The sequence below is a fragment of the Enhydra lutris genome, unplaced genomic scaffold, assembly GCF_002288905.1.
Source record: "Enhydra lutris kenyoni isolate GAN:26980312 unplaced genomic scaffold, ASM228890v2 scaffoldscaffold8, whole genome shotgun sequence".
In the NCBI taxonomy this organism is placed as follows: Eukaryota; Metazoa; Chordata; class Mammalia; order Carnivora; family Mustelidae; genus Enhydra; species Enhydra lutris.
The window spans coordinates 4148051-4165333 of NW_019154092.1; the positions used below are offsets into that span (position 1 = coordinate 4148051).

The 17283-nt window shown below is 38.3% G+C and overlaps 1 protein-coding gene across 1 annotated transcript in view; it reads right to left on the reverse strand.

Annotated features, from left to right (window-relative positions):
• Positions 1–5936: 5936 nt before the first annotated feature.
• Positions 5937–17283, reverse strand: part of LOC111142589 (RNA guanine-7 methyltransferase) — a 30497-nt gene continuing 19150 nt past the window's right edge. Inside the window, 3 exon segments of the mRNA XM_022495882.1 lie at positions 5937–7499; positions 10934–10967; positions 12504–12605. Coding sequence (XP_022351590.1) covers positions 7462–7499; positions 10934–10967; positions 12504–12605 — 174 coding nt within the window. The 3' untranslated portion in view covers positions 5937–7461.

Consider the following 17283-nt stretch of genomic DNA (forward strand, 5'->3'; position numbering starts at 1 on the left):
GTCTTTTTTTTTTTCTTTTCCCAATGTAGGTTTTTATAGCTATACATTTCCCTCTAAGTACTGCTTTAGCTTCAACCCACACATCCTGATGTGTTATTTTCATTCAGCTCAAAATATTTTCTGATTTTCCTTGCCATTTCTTTTTTGAGCTATGGGCTATTTAGAAAGTTTTTTGGTTTAATTTCCAAATATTTGGGGATTTCCCAAATTTCCTTCTGCTGTTGACTTCTATTGTAATTCTGTTGTGGACAGAAAAATGTTTTGAATGATTTTAATCCTTTTAAATTTATTGACATTTGTTCTATGGTCTACTCTGGAGAATATTTCATTTGTGCCTAAAAACAATGTATATTTTGTTGTTGTTGTGTGAAGTGTTTTATAGGTAACATTTAGGTTCATTTGGTTAATAGGGCTGTTCAAATATTTTCTATCTTTATCAGGATTCTTGTCTAAAGACATAAAATAACCACACTCTAGCTTCCTACTGACTTTAGAACAATATCCAGGTTTCTTCTCACTCCTGCCTATCTCTATGTATTCATCATGTATAATTCTTCACTTTGTTCAGCATAATTAGCAAGTTAAAACTACTTTTGTCTCCTGTTACTGATATCAAGATCCCTTACAAAGATAGTTAAGATAATGTGGTATTCATGCACGGATAAATAAGGTGACCTGTGGAACAGAACAGAATTGAGAAATGAACTCACACATGTATGATCACCTTAAACGTAATAAAAGTGAAAAATTGTGATTTAGGAGGAAAAGATGATTTTTCTCAATAAATGGTGCTGGGAGAGCTGAAAATCCATAAAGGAGAAACTTCTCCTTTAATTAATTAATTAATTTTCTTTTCAGTGGCCCAGAATTCATTGTTTATGCATCACACCCCGTGCTTCATGCAATATATGCCTTCCTTAATACCCACCACCAGGCTCACCCAACTCCCCACTCCCCTCCCCTCCAAAAATCCTCAGTTTGTTTCTCAGAGTCCACAGTCTCTCATGGTTCGTCTCCCCCTCCAATTTCCCCAAACTCACTTCTCTCCATCTCCCCATGTCCTCCGTATTATTCCTTATGCTCCACAAATAAGTAAAACCATATGATATTTGAGTCTTTCTGCTTGACTTATTTCACTCAGCATAATCTCTTCCAGTCCCATCCATGTCGATACAAAAGTTGGGTATTCATCCTTTCTGATGGAGGCATAATACTTCATAGTGTATATGGACCACATCTTCCTTATCCATTTGTCCATTGAAGGGCATCTTGGTTCTTTCCAAAGTTTGGTGACTGTGGCCATTGCTGCTATGAACACTGGGGTACAGGTGGTCCTTCTTTTCACTATGTCTATATCTTTGGGGTAAATACCCAATGGCGCAATTTCAGGGTCATAGGGAAGCTTTATTTTTAATTTCTTGAGGAATCTCCACACTGTTCTCCAAAGTGGCTGCACCAACTTGCATTCCCACCAACAGTGTAAGAAGGTTCCCCTTTCTCCACATCCTCTCCAACACATTGTTTACTGTCTTGTTAATTTTGGCCTTTCTAACTGGTGTAAGGTGGTATCTCAATGTGGTTTTGATTTGAATCTTCCTGATGGCTAGTGATGATGAACATTTTTTCATGTGTCTGTTAGCCATTTATATGTCTTCTTTGGAGAAGTGTCTGTTCATGTCTTCTGCCCATTTTTTGACATGATTATCTGTTTTGTGTGTGTTTAGTTTGAGGAGTTCTTTATAGATCTTGGATATCAGCTCTTTGTACTGTCATTTGCAAATACCTTCTCCCATTCCATGAAACTTCTACTTTAAACCCTACCTTACACTATTAACAAAAACAAAACAAAACAAAAAATCCATATGATTTCAGATTTAAAAAGTGAACAGTGAAACAAAAAAGATTTTAGAAGAAAACATACAATATCTTCATGATCTTGGAATAGACAAACTTCTTAAGCAAAATATGCCAACTATGAAAGAGAACATTGATTTACTATATTAAAATTAAGAGCTTCCTTTCACCTATATATATACACATATATACACACACATACACATCTATATATGTGTATGTACAAACACAACTATACACATATATACATACACATATATAGATGTATAGATATATATATACACTTCAATACATATCTATATATGTATAGATACATCTATATATATTTTCAATACATTCTCACAATACATTCAACAGATGACTTGCATCCAGAAATGATATATTTTTGAAAACCACAAGTCAATACAAAACAGTCCATTCAATAGAAAAGTGGGCAAGAACCTGAACAGACATGTAACAAGAGGATAGTCAAAATGCAATAATCATATGTAATGTGCTTGATCTCATTAATTATAGTAAAATGAAAACTAAAGCCACAATGAGAAACTGCTACATGCCAGCCAGAATAAAATGAAAAAGAGAAGACACTACTGAGTGTAGGGCAATTGGAATTTTGGAAAACTGGCAGTATCTAGTACAGCTGAATTATGTACATACTGTGGCCCTGTAATTCCGCTGTTAGGCAGAAATGAGTACCTATGTGCACCAAATTCATGTACTAAATATTTGAGGCAGTACTATTAATAATAGTTCTGAAACTGGGAATGAACCAAACACCCATGTGATAAATATATGGTTTATTTATGCAGTGGAATACTATACAGCCACGAGAAGGAACCACATACAAATACATGCAACAAAAACCTTACAAACACAATGTACAGCAAATAAGCCAGATACAAGAGAATACATACTATTTGATTCCATTTATATTATGTCCAAAAACAGACAAAAGTAATCTATGTTCTTAGAAGTCAGAGAGTGGTTACCCTTGGGGAGGTAGTAACTGGTAAGGAACATGAGGGGGCCTTCTGGGGTGGTGGTAATAGTTTGTTGATTGAAGTGATGACTGTATTGCACTCTATTTGTTAAAAACCAAAGACCTGTGCATGTTATACTTCAAAATTAATACAAAATGATTTGCTTCTGCCTAGGTAATCCACTCAGACTGAAGAAACGATTCCTTCTCTCTTGGCCTCTTCATTCAGCTATACTCACACTTGTGCTCCCACCTCTTTCTACTTCCCAATGGTGAGAGTGGGAAAAGAACCATTCCCCACCCCCTAAGATGCAGACTAAACTAGATTTGCTACACGACTGGTTGCTAAAGGAGCAGGTCTACCACAATGTGAAGTCCAATTCTATCTTTGCCCTCCTGCCTATTGATGACTCACTTTTTACCCTTGGTTCCTAAGTACACTCAAATGCCCTCCTGCTCTCTCTGCCCCAAGGCCTCTTACACAGGATATATGTTCCTCTCAGGGGACACTTACATAAGTATCAAAGGTTGTTCTGTATTTTTTTAATTAAGATTTTATTTGAGAGAAAACATGCATGTACACAAGTGGTGTGGGGGGTGGGATGCAGAGGAGACGCAGGCTCCCCTCTGAGCAGAGAGCCCAACACGGGGCTTGATCCCAGGACTCCAGGACCATCACCTGAGCCGAAGGCAGACATTTAATTCAATGAGCCACCCAGGTGCCCCAAAATAAGTATCAAAAGTTTGAACCTAAAGGTGGGAGCACCATCCACTTAACATTTCAAGTTGTGGGTAGTGAATGGGTGAGAAGTCGTCTGGATTTAATACTCCTTGAGGTGTGTAACATGGCATTGGATTGCAGGCTTGACTTGTCTTGGTCAAGTACTCTGTACTCTGTACTCTTTCTGTGCCTCAGTTCCATTATTAAAACAGAGCTTAGTTCATATACTTATAAGGATCAAAATGAATTAACACATATGAAAGACTTAGAAAAGTAATTGACTTAAGCAGCTTAATAAATGTTGTCAACCTGGCTTTATCCAAGGTATGCTGTCCCCAAGGAAGCATGGCTCAGGATGAATCTAAGAAGCAGAGGGCTTAGGGGCTAAACCAGAAGTCTCCCCAAACTGAGAAGGGTACTTTTGGGTGTCCCACACTTGCTTAATATTGCAGTGAGGAGCAGAAGCCCATGCTTCAGGATTACGTGGGAGCAGAAAAGAAATTGAGAAGGTGAAGAAGAGCTGGCTGTCCCCCAGCCTAGTCACATGTATCACTAAATAAGTAAGTGTAGGAGCCACTGCACTGACTGCCTTCAAGGAATCAGGAATGTTGCTCCATCAGAGGGTGAGAAATGAAGAAACTTATCAGTTATGTAGTATTTGACATAACAGCATCTAGGGAGGTGGTAACATCTCCATAGACGTATGCTTCCTCTTTGACCAAAGGCCCAGTAAATACCACAGACATTTTGGTAGAATTATTATAGGACTCTGGTCCCTGGATCTGGCCTTAAAGACCCAGACCTGGCAGTTAACTGGCTCACAATACATACAAAGCCTGGTAGACAACAAAAAGTTTATCAATAATGAAAAATAATATTCAGTTGCTAGAGTATTTGCACTGGCAGAGCTACACAAGAAACCACATCTTCACTAGGATGTTTGAAGACTTAGCAAAATAACATATCAATAAGCTAAGACAGGCTGAAGAACACATCCCCACAAGAACTAATGTGACAGGAGATCTGGACCTCTGATACCTGACAATGCTTTCTCTACCTCTCCACTGTTGACCAACATTGCACACTGGCTCAAACCCCATCACTTTGCACACCTCTGATGCCCTAATAATGCTACTAACATGAATTTAGGCAGCAATCACATTTCCTCAATTTTTGGGTTTGGGGACAGGGTAGGCTAGGAAACTCCGTACTGGTAATCTACCTTTTAGAGTCATTACACACCTTAGTTAATAGAAGTCAAGATCTCTAATTGATGTCTTCTCTCCTTGAAAGCAAATTTCTTTGGGGAGTCACCCTGGAACCAGAGGCTCGGTGGACACTGGAAGAGCAGTCATTACCCGCAGACAGCTGCAGCGTGCAGGTTAGGACACCTCCCCTTTGGATGCAGCTGGAAATAGTTTGTTTCCCTGAAAATGATGTCTACGTGGTGCCTCTCCTTTAGTGTACTCTAGGCCCAAAGAATTCAACTTGAGCATTCTTTGTTTATACCACAATCCAGCCATGTTCCCAGACCAATCCTTCCAATCTGCAGGCCGTGTCCTCCCCATAAAGGGCTGGTTTGATTCTCATTTCACTTTCATCCGCAGAGGACAAACTGGAGTGCCTGTAATCACTTTCATCAACTTCACATCATGGACCCGATAGTGAAGAGCCATGCCCCCTCCCTAATAATTATAAATCTTGAACGGAAAATTCCCAAACATTTAGACAGTGGGGTGTGGAGGTGGGAGGGTGTCCTCTCAGCTTTTACCTTGGTGATGGGCAGAATCCACCTTTTCCGAAAAGTTCTTCTTGAGTCCCTGCCCAGACCTTTAGCTGTAGCAGGAAGGCATCAGGGAGCACAGTGAGGAGGAGAGGCGGCCAAGAGAACAAGAAAGCTCATGCAAAGGGCAATGCCATAACTCTGCATCCTCTGGGGGTGGCTCATGTGCTTCCTGTACACACAACAGCTTGCTTCGCTCCGAGCGAAGACACTGGCTCAGTCCACCTGGGTTTCCTTTACTCCTTTCTACCCCTTCAGTGAAGGTCCCGGGGTACTCCACCATCCTTTTCTGCTTTGTATTACCACCCATCACTCCATCCTTCAGGAGATCCTTCTCTTCCACAAGTCATCCATGGGGTGGAAAGGCCAAGAGTCTAAAAATGTTTTATTACTTGTTTAAAATTATCCAAGACCATTAAATGAAAATGATGATAGGAAATAATAAAGAAGCCATATCCTCTATCAAACTATCAAAATACTTTCTGGAACTTCCCCCAGAATTAAAATAAACCTGGGTGTGTATGTAACACTAAGAGCTCACCATCCCCACCTCCCAGCACCATTACCAAACCTTTGTTAGCTAACGGCAGCCACCATAGTCAGAAATACTATTATTTATTTCCCCAAACGGCTTATGGCAAACCACCACTAAGGCTAAAAGACTTAACTTTTATAAACTGGTAACAGTACGGAGATTGACAAACACACAAGAAACAGAAATTAGGTAACCTGTGTTCTCTTGTTAAAAGGTCTGTTACTCTGACACCGTGAATAATCAACATATATAAACAAATTTTAAACAAGTACTCTGGATAAGTACAGAAAGTAATGTCTTTTAAATTCATGCATTAAATAAATGATTTTTAGAAGAATATGCAATAATTGCTCTGTTTTGTTCTTTTTAAGTTTTTCACTACACTTAAATACTGGAAAGTTTTTTTAAACAGTAAAATGTAAAGTAAGGACAAGGGTTCACCTAAGTGTGAACCTAGGTTTGTGAACAGTTCTGGAAGAGAAGTCAAGCAAGAAGCCAGGGCTGGAAACAGTCAACAGTTCTGAAATGGCAAATTCAAGTTCTGAGCGGTGATGGGATGCTGGAGCCTACGGCACAAAGTATGATGTTGTAATGGAAGAGCAGGTACCGCTTCTCTCGGGGCTGAAGGGGAGGAACACAGCACATAGTGCCGGTAAGCTGTATCTAACGTCAGGGAGAATTCATCTGAAGTCTGCTTTTCAGCTTCCTTTCACCTTCCTTGAATCCTCCTATTGCAGTTCCATACATCTCTCTGAGGAAAATGTGCAACAGGTTCACATGGGACAGGTTTTCATTAAGTCATGGAAAAACAACTATGGCATTTTCATTCAATGAAGAAAGGGAAATCTGTCTAATTACATTCTTGATAACTAGAAACATTATTGGTAAGGAAGGAAATTCTTAAGATAAAGCCCCTAAAATCTGTAACAATTTTATGCTGGCATATAAAACATTCTAACCAGTTCCAGAATTAGATCATATTAGCAAATAAAGTAGTTAGTATTTATAATGAAATGTAGTAACTGGCTAAAATTCTAGGTAAAAAACTTTCATGGCCATCTAAAATTTTGTTTTAAACATACAACTTTAGCGATATATATTGAGCACATTCAATTAATTGTACAGAACACAATCCATTTAATCTTGAAAAACACTAGATAACAAAACTACAGAAATGAGCACAAAACCCCATAAACCAGTATGCTCCCTCAGCAATTCTACAAGGGCAATGAATTTAATACTGTAAACGAACATTGAACAAATCAGAGCACTGTGGAAAGAGTTCAGCAGCTCTAACAAGTCATACTATAATTTTTATGCGCTAGGAGAGTAGTGAGGCAAATGGAATTCTTAACATTACTTAAAAATAGATTTTTAAAGACAAAGGTCCCAACTCATTCTTATATACACACACAAAAGTTCATCTGTCACAGACAGCAAATGTTGAATTTACACACTGGAGTTTCCGGCAGCATCCTGCACATTTAGAGTAATTACAACAAACAAACAGAAAGTTGTCAGATCTAGAATGGAGCGTTCAAATCTGCACAGGATGGGACACGGCTGTCCTGGGACTACTGCGTATGTGCTCACCGCTGCTTCTCAAATGCAAAAACCAAGTAAATACCTAAAAAGAAAATAATACAAATTAGAGTTTGATTTCTCATATCTGTAGGCTAACAGAACAATTTCAGTCCTGTTTGGAATTTGGTGAAAATTCTCAAGTTTCTGAGAGGAAAAATCCCAGTATTTCTAAGAGTCCTCAATTATTTTGAGTCATACTTAAGCAGATACGGGGTCATAGCTATTTACCTGAAAACAAATATCCACGTATTATAATACTCAGCAACATTATAGATCTTGAGAAAGCCAACTCAATGGTTCTAAAAATCTCTAAAAACAGCTTGAGATAAGAAAAATTAAAAGTATAAAGGCAAAGAAAATTAAAACTAAAAAATCTTACAACTTAATTCTTTTTATCTGGAGCAAGACAGGTAGAATAACCGCACTACCATGATTACTTCTGGCACTGGTTACCTAGATTTTCTATTTGGGGGGGGAAAATTAGTAAGAATTATAAGGAACATATGTAACTGGCAAGTTAAAATTCATCCAATTATCCAACTGTTTTCTACTGTAAGGACTGATAAGGAAAGTGAGCCAAAAGCTACATGATAACTGATGCTTAGAGGTATTTATCTGGCCCCAACAGTGATATTCCAGTCCCAAGAATACTCTCCCTTAAATATGATTTCCTGCTTTGGCATGTGTTCACTCAAAGAGATCTAAGTGCATCTATAATTCCTCATTCTGGATCACACTGAAGTTCAAACCTATTATATCTTCTAAAAAGATACTAATAAATTTTATGGTAAGCAAACACCTGAAAAAATGACAAATCCTCAGAACATCACAAGGATATTCAGCGTGTACACTAGGACATTCAGTCAGTGAGTCAAGATAGTAGGCCATGTACCTTGGTGCCCTCCCTTTCTGAGTTAACTTCTGAACAGGGTGCAGATGAATGACTGCAGATCATGTAAAAACCTCCCAATCCTCTAGCTTTTTCCTCAACCTGTCCAGGAATATGACACCAGTCCTTCCAAAATGCTATTTTAGTAATGCTATTCTGTTTCTTATCTACTAGCTCCCAATTTCTTTTAGGAGAAATGAAACATTGCTGGTAATACAGTAGACAAATGGACAGAGAACAGGCAGGGTGATATCAACATGGTAGATTCTTCTGGAAGACAAGAAGGCAAAGCAGACCAAGCTCACAAGCATGTCACAAGACTCAGAAGCAGACAGCATTATTTAGCGTGGCCCTCACTCCAAGCAATCCCTCTGCAGTCCAACCTTGCCAAAATCACCCCAAACACACTAGTACCTACTGCAAACCCAGCAACCCTCACCTATCTTAAATCTAGGGTCATTTAAAAACCACTCAGATGCAATGTTTGAATTCAGACCAGCAATAAATAACATTCTTTCCTTTCTAACTCAAACATTCTGAAAGTCTAATATAAAATGCCTTCCATGTAGGCCTATCAATTGGGATTTAAAGAAATAAACACTGAACCACTACTAAAAGCAAATCAGCGGGAACCTGGGTGGCTCAGTTGGTTAAGCAACTGTCTTCGGCTCACGTCATGATCCTGGAGTCCCCGGATTGAGTCCTGCATTTGGCTCCCTGCATCATCGGCAGGGAGTCTGCTTCTCCCTCTGACCCTCCCCATCTCATGCTTTCTCTCTCTCTCTCATTCTTTCTCAAATTAATAAATAAAATCTTAAAAAAAAAAAAAAAGCCAGTTGGCAACAATTCTTCATGTTCCTCTCCCATTTAAAGAATCTTCTAGAGGAGCAGCAGGTTCTGGTAATAGGAACTTAACGATTAGACCAGCAGGAGTTTGAAGTATAGCTTCTTGAACTTATTAGGCTATGACACCAGAAAAGATGCTCTCCAGTCCACAGAGCCCTCCAGTTTAGAAGAGTATGATTCATCAAAGAACACACTAACCCGGACAAACTGGATCCTGGCTGCAGTGTGACCACTGTTCCTTGCCTACTGCTTTTCACTTCTCTAAGCCATCTCCGTCCTTGGTCTGGGGGGCATCTAATTTATCCAGTTGCATGCTATCACTAAAGTCCACACTAAGGTACAGAAATGCATTTTTCTAAACTACAGCTAGGACCACCAGCACTACTTGTGACCAAAGCTGTTTTCCTTACATCATAGTTTGGGAGTGGCAGGCTATCTAAGAGAACTGTGCCATCTCCACTCTAGGGAAAGTAATGAAATGTACAGGTTTAGGCATATATTTCCCAGTCTGTTGGTCCTCTAATCCCATTTCCACTAAGGGTAGCAATATTCTGAGACAGACAGGCTAAATATACTGGCTCTATTTGTGTTCTTTCCTTCTCCTCTCTCTCCAATTCAGCCAAGTCCTAGCACAACCCTTTCACACATGAAGCCATGGTTACAAGTATGAATCACCTGGGTAAGCTCTGAGATCTCAGACAAGTTATCAAAGTGCTTCTTTTAATCTGTGAAGATACTACAAAAAGTAGCCTACCCCTAAGTTTGTGAGGATTAAATGAGTTAAAACATATGAAAACTCTCCAGTCATGCTTGAGCACGTGTTACTCAATTATATCAGCTATTACTATTTCCCAGATTTTACTGCTTTTCCTTACGCTCTCCTTCATCCCTTTTCCCCATTATAGAAACGTCAGCACTTCAAACAGTTTGCCTAGTACTGCCTCTATCTGTGTCTGTTTCTTCCATTAGACAGTATACATCTGGAAAGTAGAGATTACGACTCTATTGTTTTTTATTCCCCCAAAGCCCTTTCAAAGAAATTTACATAATAACTCAACCGTTATCAAACAGATTGTCTCTGATTACCACTTATGCCTTCAACAGAGTTAACAAATACTTAAATGAATAAGAAAACTACTTTTTATGTCCTCAGGGCAGCCATATGAGGGTATTATCATCATCTTAACACTGAGGGTCTGGGCTTTCACTTCCTCAGCATCCACGGACTTCACAGATTTGCCAGGCCTCTGACTTCTCTTCCAAAGACAGGCACCTCACTTCAGCATGTCTCCATACCAGGCCCTTCCCAATCACACATCCCTTTAAAGTATCCTGCTCATTGCTGCTTCACTAAATGTTCTAGTACCTATTAATTACGCCTTTGTTGTCAATGTCAGAGTGGCTAGACAAGATACGTCGTAGTGTTCTAAAAGCCAGAATTTCCAACAGAAATCTGAGGTAAAGATAGCAAATACAGGTGGCTATGTAGTAATGAGTAAGCAATGAAAATGTTTAAGAATGCTCATGAAAGTTTATATTAAGGAACAGCCTGCATATATTTTCTCCTGGCACTAAACAGCTGTGCAAGAAAGGGGGCGTTAAACATACATAGGGATTCTATGTAAACATAAACACACACACCCTAATATGTGTTGGAAAAATTCCAAAGTTTTCAAATTTTAATGATCACTCTGAAACGATCTTTGAAAATGTCAGTTAATCTATATTGATGATATACTCACTTGTGGCTTCCCACTCCGACTTACTTAAGGTTCCCTGAAATTAAAGAAAAAGAAAGAACATTTTTAGATTGAATATAGAAGTACATAAATGCCTATTTTTCAATACTGCAGAGAAGTGCCCAAACACCCCCACTTCACTATAAATATAAGGTGACCCTTGAACACAGGTTTGAATTATGCAGCTATAGTTATATGTGTATTTTTTTCAACAAATAATCTAAATGTGTTTCCTTTTCCTTGTTTCTTTTTCTTTTTTTTAAAGATTTTATTTATTTATTTGACAGACAGAGATCACAAGCAGGCAGAGAGAGAGGGAAAGCAGGCTCCCCGCTGAGCAGAGAGCCCGATGCAGGGCTCAATCCCAGGGCCCTGGGATCGTGACCCGAGCCAAAGGCAGAGGCTTACCCACTGAGCCACCCAGGCGCCCCTCCTTTTGATTTTCTTAATAACATTTCTCTAGCTTACATTTTTGTGAGAATACAGCATATAATACAATACATACAAAATATGTACTAATTAACTGATCATGATATTGGAAGGCTTCTGGTCAACAGTTGTCTATTAGTTATTAATAGCCAACTATTAGAGTCATTAAGTCTGGAGTCAAAAGTTATAGGTTTACTTTTGACTACATGGGGAATCACCCCCACACTGCCCAAGCGCCAACTATACACATAATTTAATGTTACTATTATTGTGAACTAAATATGTAAAAGAAATAAATGAGATTTTAATGTTATCCTCTGAATTTTGTCCTCCTGCCTAATTCTCTAAACCACTGATTCTCAACCAAAGGGTGAATTTGTGTAAAGAGGGTACCTGTGCATGTGTGTAACTAGAAAAAGCATCTACTTATATTTTTAACTTGGAAAATGAAAAAATAAAAAAGCCTATCTTGAAACATCTAGTAGCATAGGAGGAGGGAATAAGATTTTTCATGCTTTTACAAAGGAATCACAAAATCCATATCATTCAAAGGAAATAAATTATGTTTAAAATAGTTACCAAAATACTAAAAAACACGTTGATATAGTCATATATATGCTGCTTTGCACATACACTAACAAGACAGAGTAACTAATACAATTTTGAAGAAGTGGTGAATATAAACGATAGTCTAAGATGTCCCCGCATATGTGTTATGCAAATATCTGTAATTTCTATTGATAGCAAAGTCACAGCTATATCTAATACCATTGTGGTACTACTGCATTCTTAATTAAAGAAAGCGTGAACTTCCATGTAGAAGTCAGTGAAAATGGAGATGTAATTTTTCTCCATGTAAGTTCATGAGCCCATGAATTTTATCTACGGAACACAATGAGTCAGCAGCGCCTAGGTTAAGACATAATGACATAGAAACTCTCCAATCAAGCTTGTAACTTTCTCCCCAGCCTTATCACTCCATTCTCAGTACTGACATATTTTCTTTTCTATTCTGTTTCTAAAAAGGGGAAATATACTGACACGTATCTGATTTGTAAACCAATGAAATCATTTCGTAAGTTTCCATAAAACATGAGCTTTTGTTTTTCATTTTCTGGAAAACATGCTACATGTGAAAACTTACCAGAGGTAACCTTACTCGACTGTTCTTCATGTACTCTGCTGCATGTTCATAGTCATCTATCTTCTCAGAGGCAAGTCTGGAATTCTCATTTGCTGGATATGGCTAGGGAAGCAAGTGAAATTCCTAGTTAGGAAATTAAATGAAACTTATAATTCAGAAGTAAAAGCAGTAAGTCACAGAAAAAAATAATTAAGAAAATAATCCTTAAGTATTATTTCAGCAATATAAACCACACATTCTTTTGAAATACAGAAAAAAAATGGGGGAAGGGGATCCTCTCCTAACAAAGTAGCTATTATCGACAGTCAACTTTAATGATAATCATAGAATATTTATAGTTAGACAAAACTGTACCATTTATTTAATCACCTCCAAGAATCACTTAGCAGCAAACACTTGCATCTCCCTGACTCCCAGGGAAAGACCTGTTCTGTTCTGACACAAAGCTGAAGGAAGTTATAATCGAAAGAGCTAAATATTAATTTAAACATTATGGTGATGTACTAGCCATCAGAAACATGAACAGAAATTATAAATAATACAAATGAAAAACTCAAAGTCCTGGTGGAAGATGGTGGTGGAGTAAGAGGCCCAGAGGCTCACCTCATACTATGAATTCAACAAAGTAACTATCAAGTCATCCTAAATACCCCAGGAATCAGTCTGAAGACTGGTAAAACAAACTCTACGACTGAAGGCAGAGAAGAGACCACACTGAAGAAGGTAGAAAATGCAGAGAGACGGTTTGGAAAAAGCAGATGGTGGCCACGCTGGTGGGGAGGAAGTTGCAGTCACTGAGAAGGGTGAGAAATAGACCAACACGCAGGGAAGCATATGGGGAAAACAAATCCTCACAGCATTTGGCTTGGAAAGCAAGAGGGCCTGAACTTCCTGAGTTCTTGCAACCAGCAAGGCTTAAAGCCTGGTCAGTGTGTTTGGATCTGGGAAAGCTCAGAGAAGGACATTGGGGCTGCTGTTGAAGAAAAAGCACAGAAACAGCCTGCAGACATATAACATGGAAACAGCAATCTGAAGAGTGCCTGGGGCAGGCAGTGGGAAGGTTAATTGCTCATCTCAGAACATGCCCAAGAGAGACAATGATCAGAGACTCCTCCAAGAATAAAGGAACTGGCTGGCATCATTTCCTTTCGTGGTCCCTCAGCATAAACACCAGCCACCTGTAGGAACCAGTACTTGTGAACACTCACTACCTAAACTGCTTATGACAATCTGACCCTGCCTACACTCTGGTGGAACGGCCCTTCCCAAGAACCCTTGCCTCAGTCCCACTGTGGTGGGCCCCCTTCCATAGAAAACGGGCCCAAACCCATACCCACACATCTGCCTACCTGGGTGTTTTGCAGGGCCTCAGTTCCAGCAGCAGAGCAAGAAGTCCTATCTCACAAGCAGACCAGAGCACATCTTGATAAAACACACATTCAAGCCAGGGAACAAATACTGCTCACAACAGGCAAAGACAGCCTCTGCAGATGACTAGTCTCAGGACAGAGAGACCAGGACACAACAGCAGAGCACACAAAACACACGCTGAAGACACTCCTGCACACACCAGGCCCTGGGGACCAAGGGGCACTATGCGGCAGAGCACTAGAGAACCTCTCTTCCTAAAGCCATTATCCTCAAGAACAGGAGATGTAGCTAACTTTCCAAACACAAAGAGACACAGACAAAATAAGAAGACAGAGAAATTTGTCCCAAATGAAAATACGACAAGGCCGTGGCTAGAGATCTAAATGAAACATATAAGCACATGCCTGATGGAGAATTTAAAGTAATGATCATAAGAATACTCATTTGACTTGAGAAGAATAGAGAACTTCAGTGAGACCATTAACACATATAACAGAGATATAAAGGGATTAAAAAACAAAATGAAAAACATGCATAATGGAATCAACAGCAGGCTGAAAGAAGCAGAGGAACAAATTAATGACCCAGAAACACAGTTGTGGAAAATAATCAAGCTGAACAAAAGAGAGAAAAAAAAATAAATAGAACAAAAATAAACTTAGGGAACTCAATAAATAGAACAAAAGTAAACTTAGGAAATAAATAGACCAAAAATAAACTTAGAACAAAAATAAAATAACATTCATTTTATAGGTGTCCTAGAAGGAGAGAAAAAGGGGCAGATAATTTATTTGAAGAAATTAACAGGTGAAAGTTCCCTACTCTGGAGAAGGAAGCAGATGTGCAGATCCAGAAGCACAGAGAACCCCCATCAAAATCAAGAAAAGCAGATCCACACCAAGGCATGCTGTAATTCTATTTGCAAAATACAGTAATGAAGGAAAAATATTAAAAGCAGCAAGACAAAAGAAGTCATTAACTTAGAGGGGAAAACCCATAAGGTTAGCAGGAGATTTTTCCATAGAAACTCTTGAAGCCAAAAGGGAGTGGAATGACATACTGAAAAATACTGAACGGGAAAAATCAGTAGCCAAGAACACTCTATCCAGCAAAGCTACCACTAAGAACAGAAGGAGAGGTTAAAGAGTTTCCCATACAAACAAAACTAAAGGAGTTTGTGACCACTAAACCAGCCCTAAAAGAAATATTAAAGGGGATTCTTCAAGTGGAAAAGAAAGACCAAAAATGACAGTATGAAAGTAGGAAACACAGAAGCAGTAAATATGAATGTTTCTGTAAAAACTCAGTCAAGGAACTCTCAAAATAAAAGGATATGAAACTGGACACCATATACCTAAAACCAGGGAAGAGTAAAGAATGGGTTCAAACTTAAACAACTATCAAATTAATATAGACTGCTATATGCAGAAGATATACACACACCTAATGGTAACCACATGTCAAAACCACTAATATGCAAGGAATAAAAAGAAAGAAATCCAAATATATCACTAAAGAAAACCTGAAAACTATGAAAGAAAGAGAAGAATCAGGGAAAATCTCCAGAAAGAACCACAAAACAAATAATAAAATGGCAACAAATACATAACCATCAATAATTACTTTGAATGGAAATGGACTAAACATACCAATCAAAAGACACGGGGTAACAGAATGGATAAAAAACAAGATCCATCTATATGCTGCACACAAGAGATTCATTTTAGTCCTAAGAACACCTACAGATTCAAAGTGAGGGGATGGAAGGGTGCCTGGGTGGCACAGTCTATTGAGTGTCTGACTCTTGGTTTTGGCTCAGGTCAAGATTTTGGGGTACTGGGATTAAGCCCCATATCAGGCTCTACATTCAGCAAGGAGTCTCCTTGGCATTCTGTCTCCCTCTCCCTCTGCCCCTCGCTGCTTCCCATTCTCTCTCTCTCTCTCACACAGTAAAATAAATAAATAGATCTTTAAAAAAAAAAAAGAAAGTGAGGGGATGGAGAAACATTTATCATACCAGTGGATGTCAAAAGATAGGGTAGTAGCAGTACTTATATTGCAAAAAATAAATTTTATTTTTTTAAAACTAACATATAATGTATTATTTGTTTTAGGGGTACAGGTCTGTGATTCATCAGTCCAACACAATTCACAGTGCTCACCATAGCACATGCCCTCCCCAATGTGCAATATATTTCAAAACAAAGACTATAATAAGAGACCAAGAGGGGCAGTAGATAATAATAAAGGGGATAATCCCCAAAGAAGTTATGACAATTGTAAATATTTATGCCCCCAACATGGAAGCACCCAAATACATAAAACAATTAATAACAAACATAAAGGAACTCACTGATAAAAATACAAGAATAGTAGGTAACTTTAACTGCCCACTTATATAAATGCACAGATCATCTAAACAGAAAATCAACAAGGAAACAGTGGCTTTGAATAACACAGCCGACCAGTTGTATTTAACAGGTATATTCAGAACATTCTATCCTAAAACAGCAGAATACACATTCTTTTCAAGTATACATGGAACATTCTCCAGAACAGACTGCACATTAGGCCACAGAACAAGCCTCAAGAAATTTAAAAAAGATCAAAGTCATACCATGCATCCTTTCTGACCAGAATGCTATGAAACTAGAAGTCAAGAAAAAATGTACAAAGACCACAAATGAAGGGAAGTTAAATAACATGCTACTAAACAATGAATAGGTCAACCAGGAAATAGAAGAAATAAAAAAAGTAAATGGAAACAAATGAAAACAAACACACAACAGTCCAAAACCTTTGGGATGCAGCAAAAGCGGTTCTAAAAGGGATGCTTATAGCAATACAGGCCTACCTCAAGAAGTAAGAAAACTCTCAAACAACCTAACCTTACACCTAAGGGATCTAGATAAAGAACAATAAACAAAACTAAAATCAGTAGGAGGATGGAAATAGTAAAGATCAGAACAGAAATAAATGAGGTAGAAACTAAAAAACAGCTAAACAAAAAGCAATGAACCTGGAAGCTGGTTCTTTGAAAAAAAATCAGTAAAACTGATAAACTTCCAGCCAGACTCATCAAGAAAAAGGACCCAAATAAACAGAATCACAAATGAGGAAGGCAAAGTAACAACAAACACCACAGAAATATAAGAGAACATTATGAAAAATTATATGCCAACAAATTGGACAACTAAGAAGAAATGGATCAATTCCTAGAAACCTATAACCTACCAAAACTGAAAAAGGAAGAAATAGAAAATTTGAACGTGCAAAGAAATTGAATCAGTCATCAAAAAACTCCCAACAAACAAAAGTCCAGGACAGATGGCTTCCATGCAAATTCTATTAAACATTTAAAAAAGAGTTAATATCTACTCTTCTCAAACTATTCTAAAAAATAGAAAAG